Here is a 17,406-nt window from a genome sequence, read left to right on the forward strand (position 1 = left end):
AAAGGAATTCTATAGATTGTTTGAAATCCTTGGAAAATTTTCCAACTTGGTTGATTCAATCCCATACAAGTTTTCCTATGAAATCTTTTGTACTACGTTTCATAGGAAATCTAACATCCACTCCAACTCTTTTTTTACAATTACTTTGTTATTTCGTGACATCAAACACCCCTTACTGCTTCCGTAGGATTCAAGTGGGCATGCCATTCCAACCTTATAATTTTTAATTCTCGCGTTTTCAGAATCCTATGAATCAAGATGTTCTAGAACTTTTCTGCACCAGATGTATATAGACACGTTCTAGTGTGTTTGTTCACTCATTTAAGTTCGTATGTATTCCACTTTAAAATATCCAAAACGACATCTTATATTTGAGAACCGAGGGAATATCATTTAGGCTCAAAAACTTATATTTGAGAACCGAGGGAATATCATTTAAGTTCGTATGTGTTTAACCTCGCAAAAGGAAACTAAGTTATGTTCAATAAATTTAACAAGTGCGTTTCACAAAAGAAAAATCAACCAATCAAAGGTTGTGAAGGGGAAATATTATAATGGTCAAGTAAAGATATAACATTGCATATATTGTGAACGAAAAATAGTTTCAAGATTTTTGTTGTCATTTCATAATAATAAAATTTTGTTAGGGCATCTTTGTCTTGCCAAATTTCACACATACATGAATACTAACCAAAAAAACGCAAACAAAAAGAATAAAAACAAAGAATGTAGGAATTGAGTGCCACGACATTAGTAAACTCTGAAGAAACTAAGAACATATGATGCCGTGCAGTACTAGTTTTTTGACCGCACCATAAAAAACACACAATATTTTTATTCTGAAATAAATACTCCCAGCGATCAGAATTAAATGACGCAGAGTATAAGATTTTTGTTCTCGCAAAAGAAAAATAGATTTGTGAAGTTGGACTGAGTAAGATATTTTAAAATAGCTTACACTGGTTCAAAGTTTCACCAAATATGTGGTGAAACTGTGATCGATGACCAAACCATCCAGAGCGTTCAATGAGCAGATCCAATGGTACAAAGTGTCAAATCGTTGTGAGATGTTGTAGGTAGCTGTGTAGTATTGTTTTTTTTTAATATCGTCTCTAAATAGTCGAGTTATGAAATTGTACATGTAATCAAACTTTGGAAAATCTGACTCGCGTTGTATACTAGTCAAGTAAAAGATATAATATTGCATATATTGTGAATGAAAGCTAATTTCAAAATTTTGTTAACATTTCATAATTAACAAATTTTCTTAGGGCCTCTTTGGCTTTCCTCATTTCATCAACACATGAATACAGAGTTAAAAAAAAGGGAATGCAGGAGTTGAGTTCCATGGCCTTGCTAAATTCAGTCGAAACTGAAGATAGAGTATGTGCATTACAAATTGTTTTGATAAAAACACAATATTTTTATCCTGAAGATAGAGTATGTGTATTAAACTTGTGAATTAGACTCAGTAAGGTCAGTTTTTCAAAAGCTTGATTGTACAAATCAAACAAACTGCATGAACAAAATTAAAAGAAGATAGCATATAAAACACACCAAAATCTCTACAAAATCTTGTACCCGCAGAAAGAAGCCCTCTTTTTCAGACAAGCAGGAAGACCCTTGATGTAGCAGTTGATAAGACAAGACCTTGTTGGAACTTGGAGCTTGGGACGTCAAGTTGTACTGAACCAAGCAGTAGCCAGAGGGCCTAGCATAGCAGTAGCAGCTCACTCCCACTCTCTCAAAGAAAAGGCGCAATCCCCATCTTCTCCCAGTCCCAGGCGCCCTCCCTCCATAGCCATAGGTAGCTTCTTCGGCACAGGGAAAGCGGGAATCTGGCCCTATGGCGGAGCAGGGGAAGAAGTCGGGGGAGCAGGACAAGAAGAGACCGCGGTTCTCCGAGAAGGCCGAGGGCAGCGGCGCCAAGAAGTCCAGCGCCGTGGCGGTGACCACAGTGTCACCGGCGGAGCTCGCGGTGCCGAGTCCGGTGGCCCCGAGGAGGGCGGCGCTGTCCTCGCCCAGCCCCGTTGCAAAGGCGCAGCCGGTCACCAGTCCTCTCGCCTTCAAGCCACCGGCGCTGCCGGTGCCGAGTCCGGTGGCCACGAAGACGCGGACACTGGCCGAGCTCAATCCCGTTCCCATCCCGAAGTCAGCCGCCACAGTGGCGGTGACCAGTCCGGTGGCCGCCACGCCACCGGCGCCCAGTCCAGCGGCAACGAGGGTGCTCGCGGCACAGAGTCCGGCGGCCACGAAGACGCCGACGCCCAGTCCAGTGGCGACGGTGGCAGTGACCAGTCCGGTGACCGCCATGCCATCGGCGCCCAGTCCAGCGGCAACGAGGGCGCTCGAGGCACAGAGTCCGGTGGCCACGAAGACGCCGACACCCAGTCCAGTGGCCACTGCGAAGCCGGCTGCCGTGGTGAAGCGGGATGAAGAAGGCGCGGAACACAATGGTGGCGCAATGCTGGCCCTGGCGGCGGAAGAGGAGGAGCCTGCCAATTTGGACTTGCCCAAGAAATTGTTTCACTGCGCGGCCTGTCGTGCCCCCCTCAAGCCTCCGGTGTTCAAGGTACTCACTCCTCCTACTAGTACATTCGAATTAGCTCCTGAAATCAGCGTGAAAAATGATGGATGAACTTTGGGATTGCAGTGCGAAAAGGAGCATTTCGTGTGCTGCGCTTGCGGCGGCGGCGGAGACGGCAGAGCGAACAGGCACTGCGGTCCATGCGGGCATGACGTCTCCTACACCCACTCCGAGTTCATGGACGGCGTGGTCGGCGCCTACAAGGTGCCGTGCCCGTACAAGCAGCACGGCTGCGCGAGCTCCATCGTGTACCACGCGGCGGCGGACCACAAGGCCAAGTGCGCGCACGCGCCCTGCTACTGCTTCGAGTGCATGCCCCCGTTCGAGGGCTCGCCAGCGGAACTCCTGCGACACCTCACGGCGCCGTCCGGCAAACACTCCTGGCTCACGGACAAGATCAAATACGAGTCTAGCCACCCGCTCGTCGTGCAGGCGCCGTCGGGGGATTACCGCTGCCTGCTGCTCGCGGAGGACGGCAGCGTGTTCCTCCTGGCCGTGGGCGCCGGCAGGGGCCCGGCTGGGCGCCGCCCCGTCAACGTCGTGTGCGTCAGGGGCAACGCCGACGCCGACTCGAGGCCGCTGTACACGGGCGTGCTCTGGGTGGATGGTCCTCCGGCCACCGCGGGCCATCTTAGGGGCAGCGTCCAGGTGAAAGGGGACGTGGCGAGCTGCTCCGTCCCGGGCGAGGTGGACATGGAACAGGGCTGGCTCCATGCGCATGTCAACCCCAACATGCTGCACGGAGAGTCCGGCGAGGTTCATCTGCGCCTCCGTATAACCAGATTCCCATGAATGAATTAGCCAGGCTTCTCTGATTTGATCACTCCTTGCTCACCATATATATGCTGGGAGTTTGATCTCACCGTAGTTACGCTAGCTACTACATCATTTTGCTCTGTTTTGGCTGTACATGAACCCCGGCATGAGCTAATGTATGGGAAAAACCCAGTATGAACTTGTTATTAGTGTTGGAGTGCGCAGCAGTGTTTGGCGGAGTGGATTTGGCACTTGTGGTTGCTTGTGTTGGCTTCTGAAGTCTAGCTTAGGTAATCAGTGTACAGAATACTTAAATTTCGTCTCCAAAAATTATAAGATCGTACTCCTATAGTTTACTAAGATGTGACAAGAATCATGTAAAGAGTTTGATCCCCGCGAAAAAAAAATGTAAAGAGTTTGATCATGTTTGTATGAACGTGAACCAACAAACCTTGCACAAACACCCAAAATGGAAATACTCCCTCAAGAAGCCCTGTAATGCATGTGTGAAGTCAAATGATGCATAGTTTAACCAAGTTTGTAATCTTAAATAGTTATAGTACTTCATGCATGTATCTGATGATGTTGATTTGGCATCATAGGTCTTGATAGTTTTTGCTATGAACTTGGTCAAATTTTATACCGTTTGACTTTGGCAAAAAAAACATGTAGCCGTTCTTTTCAGAGAGGAAGGGGGTAGAGATCAACATACTACCAACTATCAATTTGTTTGGGAGGTCGGGCATGCTAATAGTACTCTTTGTTTTATTAATATCTTAAGACCCGTGAATGCAAATCATTAGCAGGCTTTTTTTGCATAAGCTAGCTTAGGAGATGATGGAGTACTACATTTATTTTAAGTGCTCACGGACCCTTACATGCATGCATCAAAGCACGGCATGCATACAACATCCGTCTTGTCTACTCGTTGCGTCAATGCATGTAGCGTGCGTACCAGCTCATGGTTAGCTCCATTTTCTTCAACCAAAGGCCGGCTAGCCCTTGTACTACACCGTACTACCATATAAGAAAGTAGATATTCTTGCATGAGGTGATTTATCTTTCCTAAGCTGCATGGGCTAGGAGCCTAGTTCTTGGATAGTATCAGGTACGTGTCATTTGTTTGGGATAGAAACGTATGCATGCATAGAACAGTAAGGCCCAAACCGTAGGAAAAGTGGAGGATTTGAGTATCCTGCAGTTTTTTGCCCTGTAGCAGCGTTCGGTACACAGGAAAACTTGAACAGTAAATCAAAGAAAAGGCCACCACTTCCTCTAATTTCACAGGAACCGAAACATCCATCAGAACTTCATTTTTTCGCGTAAGCCCGAGGCAACGTTGCAGCACTGGACTTGCTGTCTCCCTGCCAGACAGAGGGTCAGTTTGGTTCGCTTCCTCATGTTTTTATGCCTGGCCTGGAGCTTGCCTGATTCTGGCCTGGACGTTGTTTGGATAATGTCCTGGGTAATGGATGATAGCCTGGCCTGGAGCATCTGCCATCTTGATTAGCCTGGCGGGTCACCAGGCATAGTCATTAGCCTGGCCCAGGCGCCGAGAATTGGACGCCTGGTGCTAGCCTGGGTGCTGGCCTGGGGTGCTAATGACACCTTTTTGTGGGGCTAGCTATGTATAGATGTGGGCCAACAATAGTTTATAGATTGATACAGGTAGTTACAGCTGGCCAGGCAGAGGACATGATCCAAACACGTCTAGCCTCGTCAGGCAGCTTTTCTGAGTTTCTCAGGCCGAGGCCAGGCTAGTGTTTTATCCAGGCATGGAGGTGAGGAAGGGAACCAAACTGACCCAGAATCTGCGTATCTGGATGGATTGGGTGTAGATGGACCAAGGAAGGGGCATGAGAAATAAAAAATAGGTGGTGCATGTGAACCGTGTCCATCCAGGCAATGTTCAGAGATACGCATGCAGGGCTAGATGCCATCAATTTATTAAACCCGATTGTAGGTTCGCATTTTAGCTCCAGATTACTGCTGATGTACCACTAGTAGAAAAGAGGGCTTTGGTTCAGGCCGAGTCAGCCCATTAGTCCCGGTTCAGTCCAGAACCGGGACCCATGGGGGCACTGGTCCCGGTTCGTGAGGCCAGGGGCCTGCCGGGCCTCGTGGGGGCATTGGTCCCGGTTCGTCTGGCTCCTTTGGTCCCGGTTGATGGGACGAACCGGGACCAATGGGCCTCGCTCCTGGCCCACCACCATTGGTCCCGGTTGGTGGCTTGAACCGGGACCACAGGCTGCCCTTTAGTCCCGGTTCATGCCACGAACCGGGACCAATGAGGTGCCTACATATACCCCTCGCCCGCGAGCAGAGCACTCAAGTGCTCTGTTTTTCTCTGGCCGGCGAGGGGAGGGCTTTGTGGTGCTCTACCTCACCTCCTATGCACATGAGGTGTTCGATGAAATGCCCGAGCCACACTAGTTAAGCTTTCTCGTCTCGAAGCTCGACCTCAAAGCTCCATTTTCCTCGAGATTTGTCTAGGTTTAGCGGCCCGTCACGTCCCATTCCCGTCTTCACCGCCGTCGATCGCCCGCACCGATCTCGTCGCCGACACCACCGTGGTGAGCCTCTTGTTCTTATCTTCTTTCCGAAAGAAAAAAATTCTTACTTTAGATAGATACTTGTCTAATTTTCTTACTATTTTATTGCTTGTTATTATATAGTGCGATGGTTTTGGTATCCGCCCCCGTCGGCCCTCGTCCTGTCTATGATTCGGATGTGGTATATATTATCTTTATAACTATTGGTTCATTTATTGTTTATGAAAATTATGCCGACCAACGTGACATAGATTTTATTTATCTAGGAGGTATGTGAACCGGAAATTCCAACCGACCCTATTGTCGAGAGGTTAAATTTAGTTGAAGAAGAAAACAACTTATTGAAGAAAAAAATAAAAAAATTGAGGAGGAGAAGATGATATTGGAGTTGCATGTTGCGGATGTCGTCGATGATCACAAGATCAAGATGGATGCAATGCGCTTGAAGATTAGAAAGATTAGAAAATATGCCATTCATATCGAGGCTTGGTATAATTATGCCGTTGGATCAATTGTTACCTTGGTTGCGATTATGATCGCATTTGTTTTCGCATTGAAATGTTTTACATAGTTTCAATGTATGCTTTAATTAATTAGATGCTCTGGAGAGCTATATGTTGTTAGATGAGAACTATGTATGTACTTTGGTTTTAATGTGATGATGAATTTCTATTAATTTGGTCACTTAATTATCTATTCATGATGTTCTGTAATGGTTTTTGACACACTTAATTATATATAATGCACGCAGATGAACCGGCGATGGATGTACGGTGACAGACACACCTCCGAGTACATTAAGGGCGTGCATGATTTTCTCGAAGTGGCTGAGGCAAACAAGCAGAATGGTTTTATGTGTTGTCCATGCCCTAAATGTGGGAATACGAAGTCTTACTCTGACCGAAAAATCCTTCACACCCACCTGCTTTACAAGGATTTCATGCCACACTATAATGTTTGGACGAGGCACGGAGAAATAGGGGTTATGATGGAAGACGGCGAACAAGAAGAGGACGATGACAACTATGTGCCCCTGAATACAGTGATGCTGCAACGGGGGAAGCCGCTAAAGATCAAGAGGAACCAGACGATGTGCCCAATGATGCTGCAACGGGGGAAGCTGCTGAAGATCAAGAGGAACCAGTGCCCGATGATGATGATCTCCGCCGGGTCATTGTCGATGCAAGGACGCAATGCGAAAGTCAAAAGGAGAAGCTGAAGTTCGATCGCATGTTAGAGGATCACAAAAAAGGGTTGTACCCCAATTGCGAAGACGGCAACACAAAGCTCGGTACCGTACTGGAATTGCTGCAGTGGAAGGCAGAGAATGTTGTGCCTGACAAAGGATTTGAGAAGCTATTGAAAATATTGAAGAAGAAGCTTCCAAAGGATAACGAATTGCCCGACAGTACATACGCAGCAAAGAAGGTCGTATGCCCTCTAGGATTGGAGGTGCAGAAGATACATGCATGCCCTAATGACTGCATCCTCTACCGCGGTGCGTACAAGGATCTGAACGCATGCCCGGTATGTGGTGCATTGCGGTATAAGATCAGACGAGATGACCCTGGTGATGTTGACGGCGACCCCCCAGGAAGAGGGTTCCTGCGAAGGTGATGTGGTATGCTCCTATAATACCACGGTTGAAACGTCTGTTCAGAAACGAAGAGCATGCAAAGTTGATGCGATGGCACAGTGAGGACCGTAAGAAAGACGGGAAGTAGAGAGCACCCGCTGACGGGTCGTAGTGGAGAAAAATCAAGAGAAAGTACTGGGCTGAGTTTGCAGGTGACCCAAGGAACGTATGGTTTGGTTTAAGCGCGGACGGCATTAATCCTTTCGGGGAGCAGAGCAGCAATCACAGCACCTGGTCCGTGACTCTATGTATGTATAACCTTCCTCCTTGGATGTGCATGAAGCGGAAGTTCATTATGATGCCAGTTCTCATCCAAGGCCCTAAGCAACCCGGCAACGACATTGATGTGTACCTAAGGCCATTAGTTGAAGAACTTTTACAGCCGTACGTACGTGGGATGAGCACAAACAGGAGGAATTTAACCTGCACGCGTTGCTGTTTGTAACCATCAACGATTGGCCCGCTCTCAGTAACCTTTCAGGACAGACAAACAAGGGATACCACGCATGCACGCACTGTTTAGATGACACTGAAAGTATATACCTGGACAAATGCAAGAAGAATGTGTACCTGGGCCATCGTCGATTTCTTCCGACCAACCATCAATGTTGAAAGAAAGGCAAGCATTTCAAAGGCGAGGCAGATCACCGGAAGAAGCCCGCCATGCGTACCGGTGATCGCGTTCTTGATATGGTTAATGACTTAAACGTAATCTTTGGAAAGGGTCCCGGCGGACTAGCTGTTCCGAATGACGCTGAGGGACACGCACCCATGTGGAAGAAGAAATCTATATTTTGGGACCTACCCTACTGGAAAGACCTAGAGGTCCGCTCTTCAATCGACGTGATGCACGTGATGAAGAACCTTTGTGTGAACCTGCTAGGCTTCTTGGGCGTGTATGGGAAGACAAAAGATACACCTGAGGCATGGGAGGACCTGCAACGTTTGCACGAAAAACACGGCATGCCTCCGAAGCAGTATGAAGGTCCTGCCAGCTACGCTATTACGAAAGAAGAGAAAGAAATCTTCTTTGAATGCCTTGTTGGGGATCATAGCGGAAGCGTTCAAGAGAACGGGGTTGATGGAGTCGTACTCGTCGTGATCCAAATCACCGATGATCCAAGCGCCGAACGGACGGCACCTCCGCGTTCAACACACGTACAGAGCGGTGACGTCTCCCACGCCTTGATCCAGCAAGGAGGAGGGAAAGGTTGAGGAAGAAGGCTCCAACAGCAGCACGACGGCGTGGTGGTGGTGGAGTGACAGTTCTCCGGCAGGGCTTCGCCAAGCACACGCGGAGGAGGAGAGGTGTTGGGGAGGGGAGGGGCTGCGCCTTATATGTGGTACTGCAGCCCTCCCCTCACCCCTCTATTTATAGGGAGAAGGGGGAAGGGGGCCGGGCCCTCTATGAGATCTAGAGGGGGGCGGCGGCCAAGGGGGGAGGGAGCTTGCCCCCCAAGCAAGGGGGGCGCCCCCCCTTTAAGGTTCCCCCCAAACCCTAGGCGCATGGGCCCTAGGGGGTTGGCGCCCAGCCCACTAAGGGCTGGTTCCCTTCCACCTATAGCTCATAAGGCCCTCCGGGGCAGGTGGACCCCCGGAACCCCTCCGGTGGTCCCGGTACAATACCGGTATACCCCCGAATATTTCCGGTGACCGTATGGTGACTTCCCATATATAAATCTTTACCTCCGGACCATTCCGGAACTCCTCGTGACGTCCGGGATCTCATCCGGGACTCCGAACAACATTCGGTAATCACATACAAACCTTCCTTATAACCCTAGCGTCATCGAACTGTTGGGGAACGTAGCAGAAATTTAAAATTTTCTACGTATCACCAAGATCAATCTATGGAGTCATCTAGCAACGAGAGAGAGGGGAGTGAATCTACATACCCTTGTAGATCGCGGGCGGAAGCGTTCAATAGAATGGGGTTGATGGAGTCGTACTCGTCGTGATCCAAATCACCGATGATCCTAGCGCCGAACGGACGGCACCTCCGCGTTCAACACACGTACGGAGCGGGGACGTCTCCTCCTTCTTGATCCAGCAAGGGGGGAAGAGAAGTTGATGGAGATCCAGCAGCACGACGGCGTGGTGGTGGTAGTAGCGGGATCCCGGCAGGGCTTCGCCAAGCGCAAGTGGGGAGGAAGAGGTGTCACGGGAGGGAGGCGCCAGGGCTTGGGGTGCTGCTCCCATGCGCCTCCCCACTATATATAGGGTGGAGGGGGCTGGTTTCTTGCCCTCCAAGTCCATTGGGGCGTTGGCAAAGGTGGGGGAAAGAAATCCCATCATTTCCCTTCCCCACCGATTGTTATTCCCCCTTTTTAGGGATCTTGATCTTATCCCTTCGGGATATGATCTTATTCCTTCTAAGGTGGGATCTTGGTGCGCCTTGACCAGGGGTGTGGGGCCTTGCCCCCACTACCCACGTTCATGTGGGTCCCCCCATGCAGGTGGGCCCCACTTTGGAACCTTCTAGAACCTTCCCGGTACAATACCGAAAAATCCCGAACATTTTCCGGTGGCCAAAATAGGACTTCCCATATATAAATCTTTACCTCCAGACCATTCCGGAACTCCTCGTGACGTCCGGGATCTCATCCGGGACTCCGAACAACTTTCGGTTAACCGCATACTAATATCTCTACAACTCTAGCGTCACCGAACCTTAAGTGTGTAGACCCTACAGGTTCGGGAGACATGCAGACATGACCAACACGACCCTCCGGTCAATAACCAACAGCGGGATCTGGATACCCATGTTGGCTCCCACATGTTCCACGATGATCTCATCGGATGAACCACGATGTCGAGGATTCAATCAATCCCGTATACAATTCCCTTTGTCAATCGGTATGTTCCTTGCCCGAGATTCGATCGTCGGTATCCCAATACCTTGTTCAATCTCGTTACCGGCAAGTCACTTTACTCGTACCGTAACGCATGATCCCGTGGCTAACTCCTTAGTCACATTGAGCTCATTATGATGATGCATTACCGAGTGGGCCCAGAGATACCTCTCCGTCATACGGAGTGACAAATCCCAGTCTTGATTCGTGCCAACCCAACAGACACTTTCGGAGATACCTGTAGTGCACCTTTATAGCCACCTAGTTACGTTGTGACGTTTGGTACACCCAAAGCATTCCTACGGTATCCGGGAGTTGCACAATCTCATGGTCTAAGGAAATGATACTTGACATTAGAAAAGCTCTAGCAAACGAACTACACGATCTTGTGCTATGCTTAGGATTGGGTCTTGTCCATCACATCATTCTGCTAATGATGTGATCTCGTTATCAATGACATCCAATGTCCATGGTCAGGAAACCATAACCACCTATTGATAAACGAGCTAGTCAACTAGAGGCTTACTAGGGACATGTTGTGGTCTATGTATTCACACATGTATTACGGTTTCCAGTTAATACAATTATAGCATGAACAACAGACAATTATCATGAACAAGGAAATACAATAATAACCATTTTATTATTGCCTCTAGGGCATATTTCCAACAGTCTCCCACTTGCACTAGAGTCAATAATCTAGTTCACATCACCATGTGATTAACACTCAAAGTTCACATCGCCATGTGACTAATACCCAAGAGTTTACTAGAGTCAATAATCTAGTTCACATCACCATGTGATTAACACTCAATGAGTTCTAGGGTTTGATCATGTTATGCTTACGAGAGAGGTTTTAGTCAACGGGTCTGCAACATTCAGATCCGTGTGTGCTTTACAAATCTCTATGTCATCTTGTAGATACAGCTACCACGCGCTACTTGGAGCTATTCCAAATAACTGCTCTACTATACGAATCCGGTTCACTACTCAGAGTCATCCGGATTAGTGTCAAAGTTTGCATCGACGTAACCCTTTACGACGAACCCCCTTTCCACCTCCATAATCGAGAAAATTCCTTAGTCCACTAGATACTAAGGATAAGTTCGACCGCTGTCATGTGATCTCTTCCTGGATCACTATTGTACCCCTTGACTAACTCATGGCAAGGCACACTTCAGGTGCGGTACACAGCATAGCATATTGTAGAGCCTACGTCTAAAGCATAGGGGACGACCTTCGTCCTTTCTCTTTCTTCTGCCGTGGTCAGGTCTTGAGTCTTACTCAATACTCACACCTTGTAACACAGCCAAGAACTCCTTCTTTGCTGATCTATTTTGAACTCCTTCAGAATCTTGTCACGGTATGTATTCATTTGAAAGTACTATTAAGCGTTTTTGATCTATCCTTATAGATCTTGATGCTCAATGTTCAAGTAGCTTAATCCAGGTTTTCCATTAAAAACACTTTTCAAATAACCCTGGATGCTTTCCAGAAATTCTACATCATTTCTGATCAACAATATGTTAACAACATATACTCATCAAAAATTCTATAGTGCTCCCACTCACTTCTTTGGAAATACAAGTTTCTCATGAACTTTGTATAAACCCAAAATCTTTGATCATCTCATCAAAGCGTTCATTCCAACTCCGAGATGCTTACTCCAATCCTTAGAAGGATTGTTGGAGCTTTGCATACTTGTTAGCATCTTTCAGGATTGACAAAACCTTCTGGTTGTATCACATACAACCTTTCCTCAAGAAAATCATCGAGGAAACAATGTTTTGACATCCTATCTGTAAGATTTCATAAATAATGCAGTAACTGCTAATATAATTCTAACAGACTCTTAGCATCGCTACGAGTGAGAAAGTCTCATCGCAGTCAACTCCTTGAACTTGCCGGAAAACATCTTAACGACAAGTCGAGCTTTCTTAATGGTGACACTTACCATCATTGTCTGTCTTCCCTTTAAAATCCATCTGTACCCAACAGCCTTACGACCATCAAGTAGTTCTTTCAAAGTCTATACTTTGTTTTCATACATGGATCCTCTCGGATTTTATGGCCTCGAGCCATTCGTCGGAATCCAGGCCCACCATCGCTTCTCCATAGCTCGTAGGTTCATTGTTGTCTAGCAACTTGACTTCCAAGACAGGATTACGTACCACTCTGAAGTAGTACGCATCCTTGTCGTCCTATGAGGTTTGGTAGTGACTTGATCTGAAGTTTCATGATCACTATCATAAGCTTCCACTTCAATTGGTGTAGGTGCCACAGGAACAACTTCCTGTGCCCTGCTACACATTAGTTGAAGTGACGGTTCAGTGACCTCATCAAGTCTCCACCATCCTGCCACTCAATTCTTTAGAGAGAAACTTTTCCTCGAGAAAGGACCCATTTCTAGAAACAATCACTTTTGCTTCCAGATCTGAAATAGGAGGTATACCCAACTGTTTTGGGTATTCTATGAAGATGCATTTATCCGCTTTGGGTTCGAGCTTATCAGCCTGAAACTTTTTCACATAAGCGTCGCAGCCCCAAACTTTTAAGAAACGACAGCTTAGGTTTCTCTAAACCATAGTTCATACGGTGTCGTCTCAACGGAATTGCGTGGTGCCCTATTTAAAGTGAATGCGGTTGTCTCTAATGCCTAACCCATAAACGATAGTTGTAATTCGATAAGAGACATCATGGTATGCACCATATCCAATAGGGTGCAGTTATGATGTTCGGACACACCATCACAATATGGTGTTCCAGGCGGTATTAGTCGTGAAACAATTTCCACAATTTCTTAATTGTGTGCCAAACTCGTAACTCAGATATTCATCTCTATGATCATATCACAGACATTTTATCCTCTTGTCACGACGATCTTCAACTTCACTCTGAAATTACTTGAACCTTTCAATAATTCAGACTTGTGTTTCATCAAGTAAATATTCTCAGCATCTACTCAAATCATCTGTGAAGTAAGAACATAACGATATCCACTGCGTGCGTCAGCACTCATTGGACTGCACACATCAAATGTATTACTTCCAACAAGTTGCTCTCTTGTTCCATCTTACTGAAAACGAGGCCTTTCAGTCATCTTGCCCATGTGGTATGATTTGCATGTCTCAAGTGATTCAAAATCTAGTGAGTCCAAATGATCCATCTGTATGGACTTTCTTCATCCATATATACTAATAGACATGGTTCACATGTCTCAATCTTTTCAAAAACGAGTGAGTCCAAAACGAGTGAAACCTCCAATAGAGAAGAACCGGCATAACCTCCAACATCGAAAACATCATAGAAGATGCATGAACTCCGTTTTCGATGAACTCGAGCTTGTCATGAAGATGACCATAAGCTCTAAAACTCACAAAGAGAAACACCAAACAAGAACCAAGAAAGATGATGCAAATATGCAATGGTTTGAGCTCTCTACGAACGATACGATCAAGCTACTCATCGAGAGCCCCCTTAATAGTACGGCAATCGATCCTATAACCCGGTCTCCCAACTACCACCATGAGACCGGTAAAATAGAAAACCTATCAAGGTCAAACATTTGCTTTCCACATAGTCCACTTGAGTTAGATGATGACGATCTTGACTCCCTCAAGTTGGACCACCTTTCCTGATTGTGTTGGCTTGATCAAGACTAGTAGATTGCTCCCCCATACTCCACTATGGGTGAGCCACTCTTCGGCACATCTTCACAAGTCCATTGACACTACAATGGACGGCAAGCTTCAAGCAGTTGATCTCTTTGTGATGCTCCACTTGAATTTGCACACCGCGATCTTGATGACAATCACCACTTGATGTCATCCTCTCCATGGGTTGTATGATATCTTCCTCTTGACGCAAGCCCATGGAAACATACCTAACCCCACATAGAACTCTCACATAGACCATGGGTTAGTACACAAAGCGCAATGGACAATGCTTACCATACCATGGGATCACTTGATCCCACTTGGTACATCTTGTACGTTTTGTGTGTTGATCGACTTGAATCACTCATTGTACTTAGTCTTGATCAACCTTGAATCTTTCTAACTCTCTTCATTAGGATGATGTCGTGAAGGTAAACATGAATGTCCACACAATCTACTTCTTCAAGATATGCTTGCAATAAGCTCAACTCTCACATGACCAATCATTGGATAATTCCTTGAACAACACCTTGGTTAACTCATAAACTCCTTGAAACCAACACATGGACTTCAAGAAAAACCTATGGACAAATCCTTCAAGTATAACTCAAGGCAACCATCAGTCCATAGAGATTGTTATCAATTAACAAAAACAGACATGGAGGCACCGCATGTTCTTTCAAATGGTGATCTGATAAACTGCGTGTGATGATCGTCTTTTATGTAGCCTTGCATGCTTTTGTATGGCTTTGACATTTTAGATATGAGGGATGTGGGTATACAAGCCAACAAATGAGGTGTGCTTGGTCAGTGCCCGCGAACGCGTCCGTGGGCATTTGAGGGCCCGGATTTTCCCATCGCGGTTATAGATGCTCTTAGTTCGGTTGTTCATGTCAAAGTTGTCTTTCTTTGACTTCCGGTCTAACGGCCGCCCGTGGCAAAGGCTCACTCTTTGGCACCCTCAATTTTGCCGAGCGCTTCAACAAGCTTGCACGATAGGCTAGGACAATCTTCGTGCATCAAGATTCAACTCCGACATCTTCGTAAACAACATCTTAAAGTCCTCCAAAGCGACTTTGATCTCAAGATTATTCTCTTGGAGCTTGAGCTTCTTCTCCTGCATCTATATGAACTTGATAAACATCTCCGCCATCTTTGACTCCTTCACCCCATGGTGCTTGACACATGCCTTCTCCTTTATCATGATATCCTCGAACTTCTTCGTCATTTTGTTCATCGCCCCTTCTCGCTTCTCCTTTTCTACTCCCACTTCCTCCCTTGATTCCTAATCACCTTCTATGCCTGAGCAAGTCCTTGTGTCTTTGGAACGGTTGGATCACCACCTTCATCTTCATTGGTTATGGCAGTCTTGATGGTATTGTCAATAGCAGTGAGCCACTTGTTTTGCCCATTCAACTACGTCCAACAATGCATACAGATGAAGTGCATCTTCTTTGTCTTGTAGTATAACGCGCATGCACACCCAAGCTAGGAAAGGAAGACAATGGATGGGCAACTAAGTTGCAAAATTGAGCAGATCAATGAAATGACCAACACATAGAGCAACAAGCCACAACACTTACGAGGTTTGTGATTGTCACCGGTATTGCACTTGTTTTGTATGGGTCGCTATACTTGTTGAGGTGCCCTTGAATGGTGTATCATCGGTTTGTCGGACTTGAGGTACGTCATGGATTCGCATGCATTGGCCGCTAGACTAGAGGGAGGATGCAAATATGTGGTCTCTGCTTGGAAAACTCGAGTGAGATCATGAATCATGACATACTTTGTATTGTTCCCATGTCATCGGCTCATTGTCGTCCCGAGAGAGAGAGAGAGAGAGAGAGAGAGAGAGAGAGAGAGAGAGAGAAAGAGAGAGAGAGATCAACGGAGAATTGCGGAGCTGGGATGAGACATATCATGTATCCATGGGAACCATCGTTCTTGAATTATACACGTATATGCTTCTTCATATTTCTCAAGAAATGAGTGACATAGACCCCTACACATTTTAACGGCCGGACAACCGAAGGTGCTGCGATCAGGAGCCCAAAACACCATCTTTCTATTTGGACCGCAATAGCGAGCGGGCGTATTTTTTGGGAAGCATGGCGTTTGGTTATGTTTCTCTTACGACACTTTATGCTGCGGGAACATGACAATGTCTTCACGCAAACACGGCAAATCTCGCAGCAAAAATGTTAGAAATTGCCATGCTTGCACGGTGCGGTGGCCATGCACGGTCGAACACGCTCGCATCCGCTCCACCGGAAAAAAAAAACCACTGCTACTACTAGTACTGCGAATTAAAGTAAAGCCGTGCGGCCTGGCGGTTAAGGCCATGTTTGTTTGGCCTTTTTTTCTGCTTTTGCAGCTCTTTCGCTTTGGTCAAAAAGCCATACAAAAACTTCTTCATCAAAAGCCATAAAAGTTTCAAAAGCGTCTATTTAGAAGCTTTTAGAGCATCTCCAATAAATGGTTCAAAATTTGGCGGTCCAAAACTGAAGATATAAAATTTGAACCGCCAAAAAGTGAGTTTTGGAGTTTCGAAAAAAGCTCAACTCCAACAGATGGTCCAAAAGAGCAACTCTAATAGATGGTCCGAAATAAAGATGTAAATTTCTTAAAACGACATACTACTAGTCCATTCAACATAGTTCAAACATCAAATTCAACATAGTTTCATACATGAACTTCAACTACTACTTATTCAAACTACTAGATAAACTACTCCTCATCGTCGGAGCTGCGGAACTGCGCCCAGAACTCCTCCTTCATCGGGTCGTCGCACCCCTCCTCCTCCTCCTCCTCGTCCGAGAAGTCTGCCTAGTCCTCCTCGGAAGAGGACTCGATGGGGATCACCGTCGAGGGACCGGCCTCGTCCTCCTTCTTCAGCCCCTTCTTCTTCTGCTCCGCCTCACGCTTCCAGTAGTACTCTAGGTCGACCTGGACGTACTCCGGATGCTCCCGAGCAAACCTCGCCATCGCCTCCTCGTCGGTCTCGCCAGCACTGACGACAACCGACAGCTTCTTCGTCTTCTTCTTCTTCGTCGTGATCTCCTTCATGTTGATGCCCTGCGGCACAAGCATCTCCGCTTCCGCCCGAGTCTTGATCTCTGGGAAGTTGAGGTGCGACCGAGGCCTCTTGGCACGCCTCACCACCACATCGTAGGCACGCGTGGCCTCGTGGGCGGAGGGGTACGTGTCGATCCACCAACGCCTTCCGGCGTCGGAGAACTCCACACCCCAGTTTTCGGAGGGCTTCTGCCTCACGCCGAAGAAGCCCGACTTGCCCTTCGACGTCTTCTTCGGCGCCATTGGAGAGCGGTGGAGCGGCGGCGGCGTGCGGCTGGGGCGGGTGGCGGAC

General features: G+C 46.9%; 2 protein-coding genes across 2 annotated transcripts; one reads left to right on the top strand and one right to left on the bottom strand.

Annotated features, from left to right (window-relative positions):
- Positions 1-1,676: 1,676 nt before the first annotated feature.
- Positions 1,677-3,686, top strand: LOC109777507 (uncharacterized). Its single transcript, XM_020336132.3, has 2 exons — positions 1,677-2,572; positions 2,654-3,686. Exons 1-2 carry the CDS (start codon positions 1,847-1,849, stop codon positions 3,377-3,379), a joined length of 1,452 nt encoding a protein of 483 aa, XP_020191721.1. The 5' UTR covers positions 1,677-1,846; the 3' UTR covers positions 3,380-3,686.
- Positions 3,687-16,865: 13,179 nt separating this feature from the next.
- On the bottom strand, positions 16,866-17,357 carry LOC109775793 (ethylene-responsive transcription factor ERN1-like). Its single transcript, XM_020334490.1, has one exon. The coding sequence runs from the start codon at positions 17,355-17,357 to the stop codon at positions 16,866-16,868; it is 492 nt and encodes a 163-aa protein (XP_020190079.1).
- Positions 17,358-17,406: the final 49 nt, after the last annotated feature.

This window comes from Aegilops tauschii, chromosome 7 (genome assembly GCF_002575655.3).
Source record: "Aegilops tauschii subsp. strangulata cultivar AL8/78 chromosome 7, Aet v6.0, whole genome shotgun sequence".
Taxonomy (NCBI): Eukaryota; Viridiplantae; Streptophyta; class Magnoliopsida; order Poales; family Poaceae; genus Aegilops; species Aegilops tauschii.

Excerpts from the sequence above, each read along its gene's own strand:
- LOC109777507 (XM_020336132.3), top strand. The coding sequence starts at position 1,847 with ATGGCGGAGCAGGGGAAGAAGTCGGGGGAGCAGGACAAGAAGAGACCG. Across the intron at positions 2,573-2,653 it reads TCAAGCCTCCGGTGTTCAAG|TGCGAAAAGGAGCATTTCGT; the intron begins GTACTCACTCCT and ends TTGGGATTGCAG.
- LOC109775793 (XM_020334490.1), bottom strand. The coding sequence starts at position 17,357 with ATGGCGCCGAAGAAGACGTCGAAGGGCAAGTCGGGCTTCTTCGGCGTG.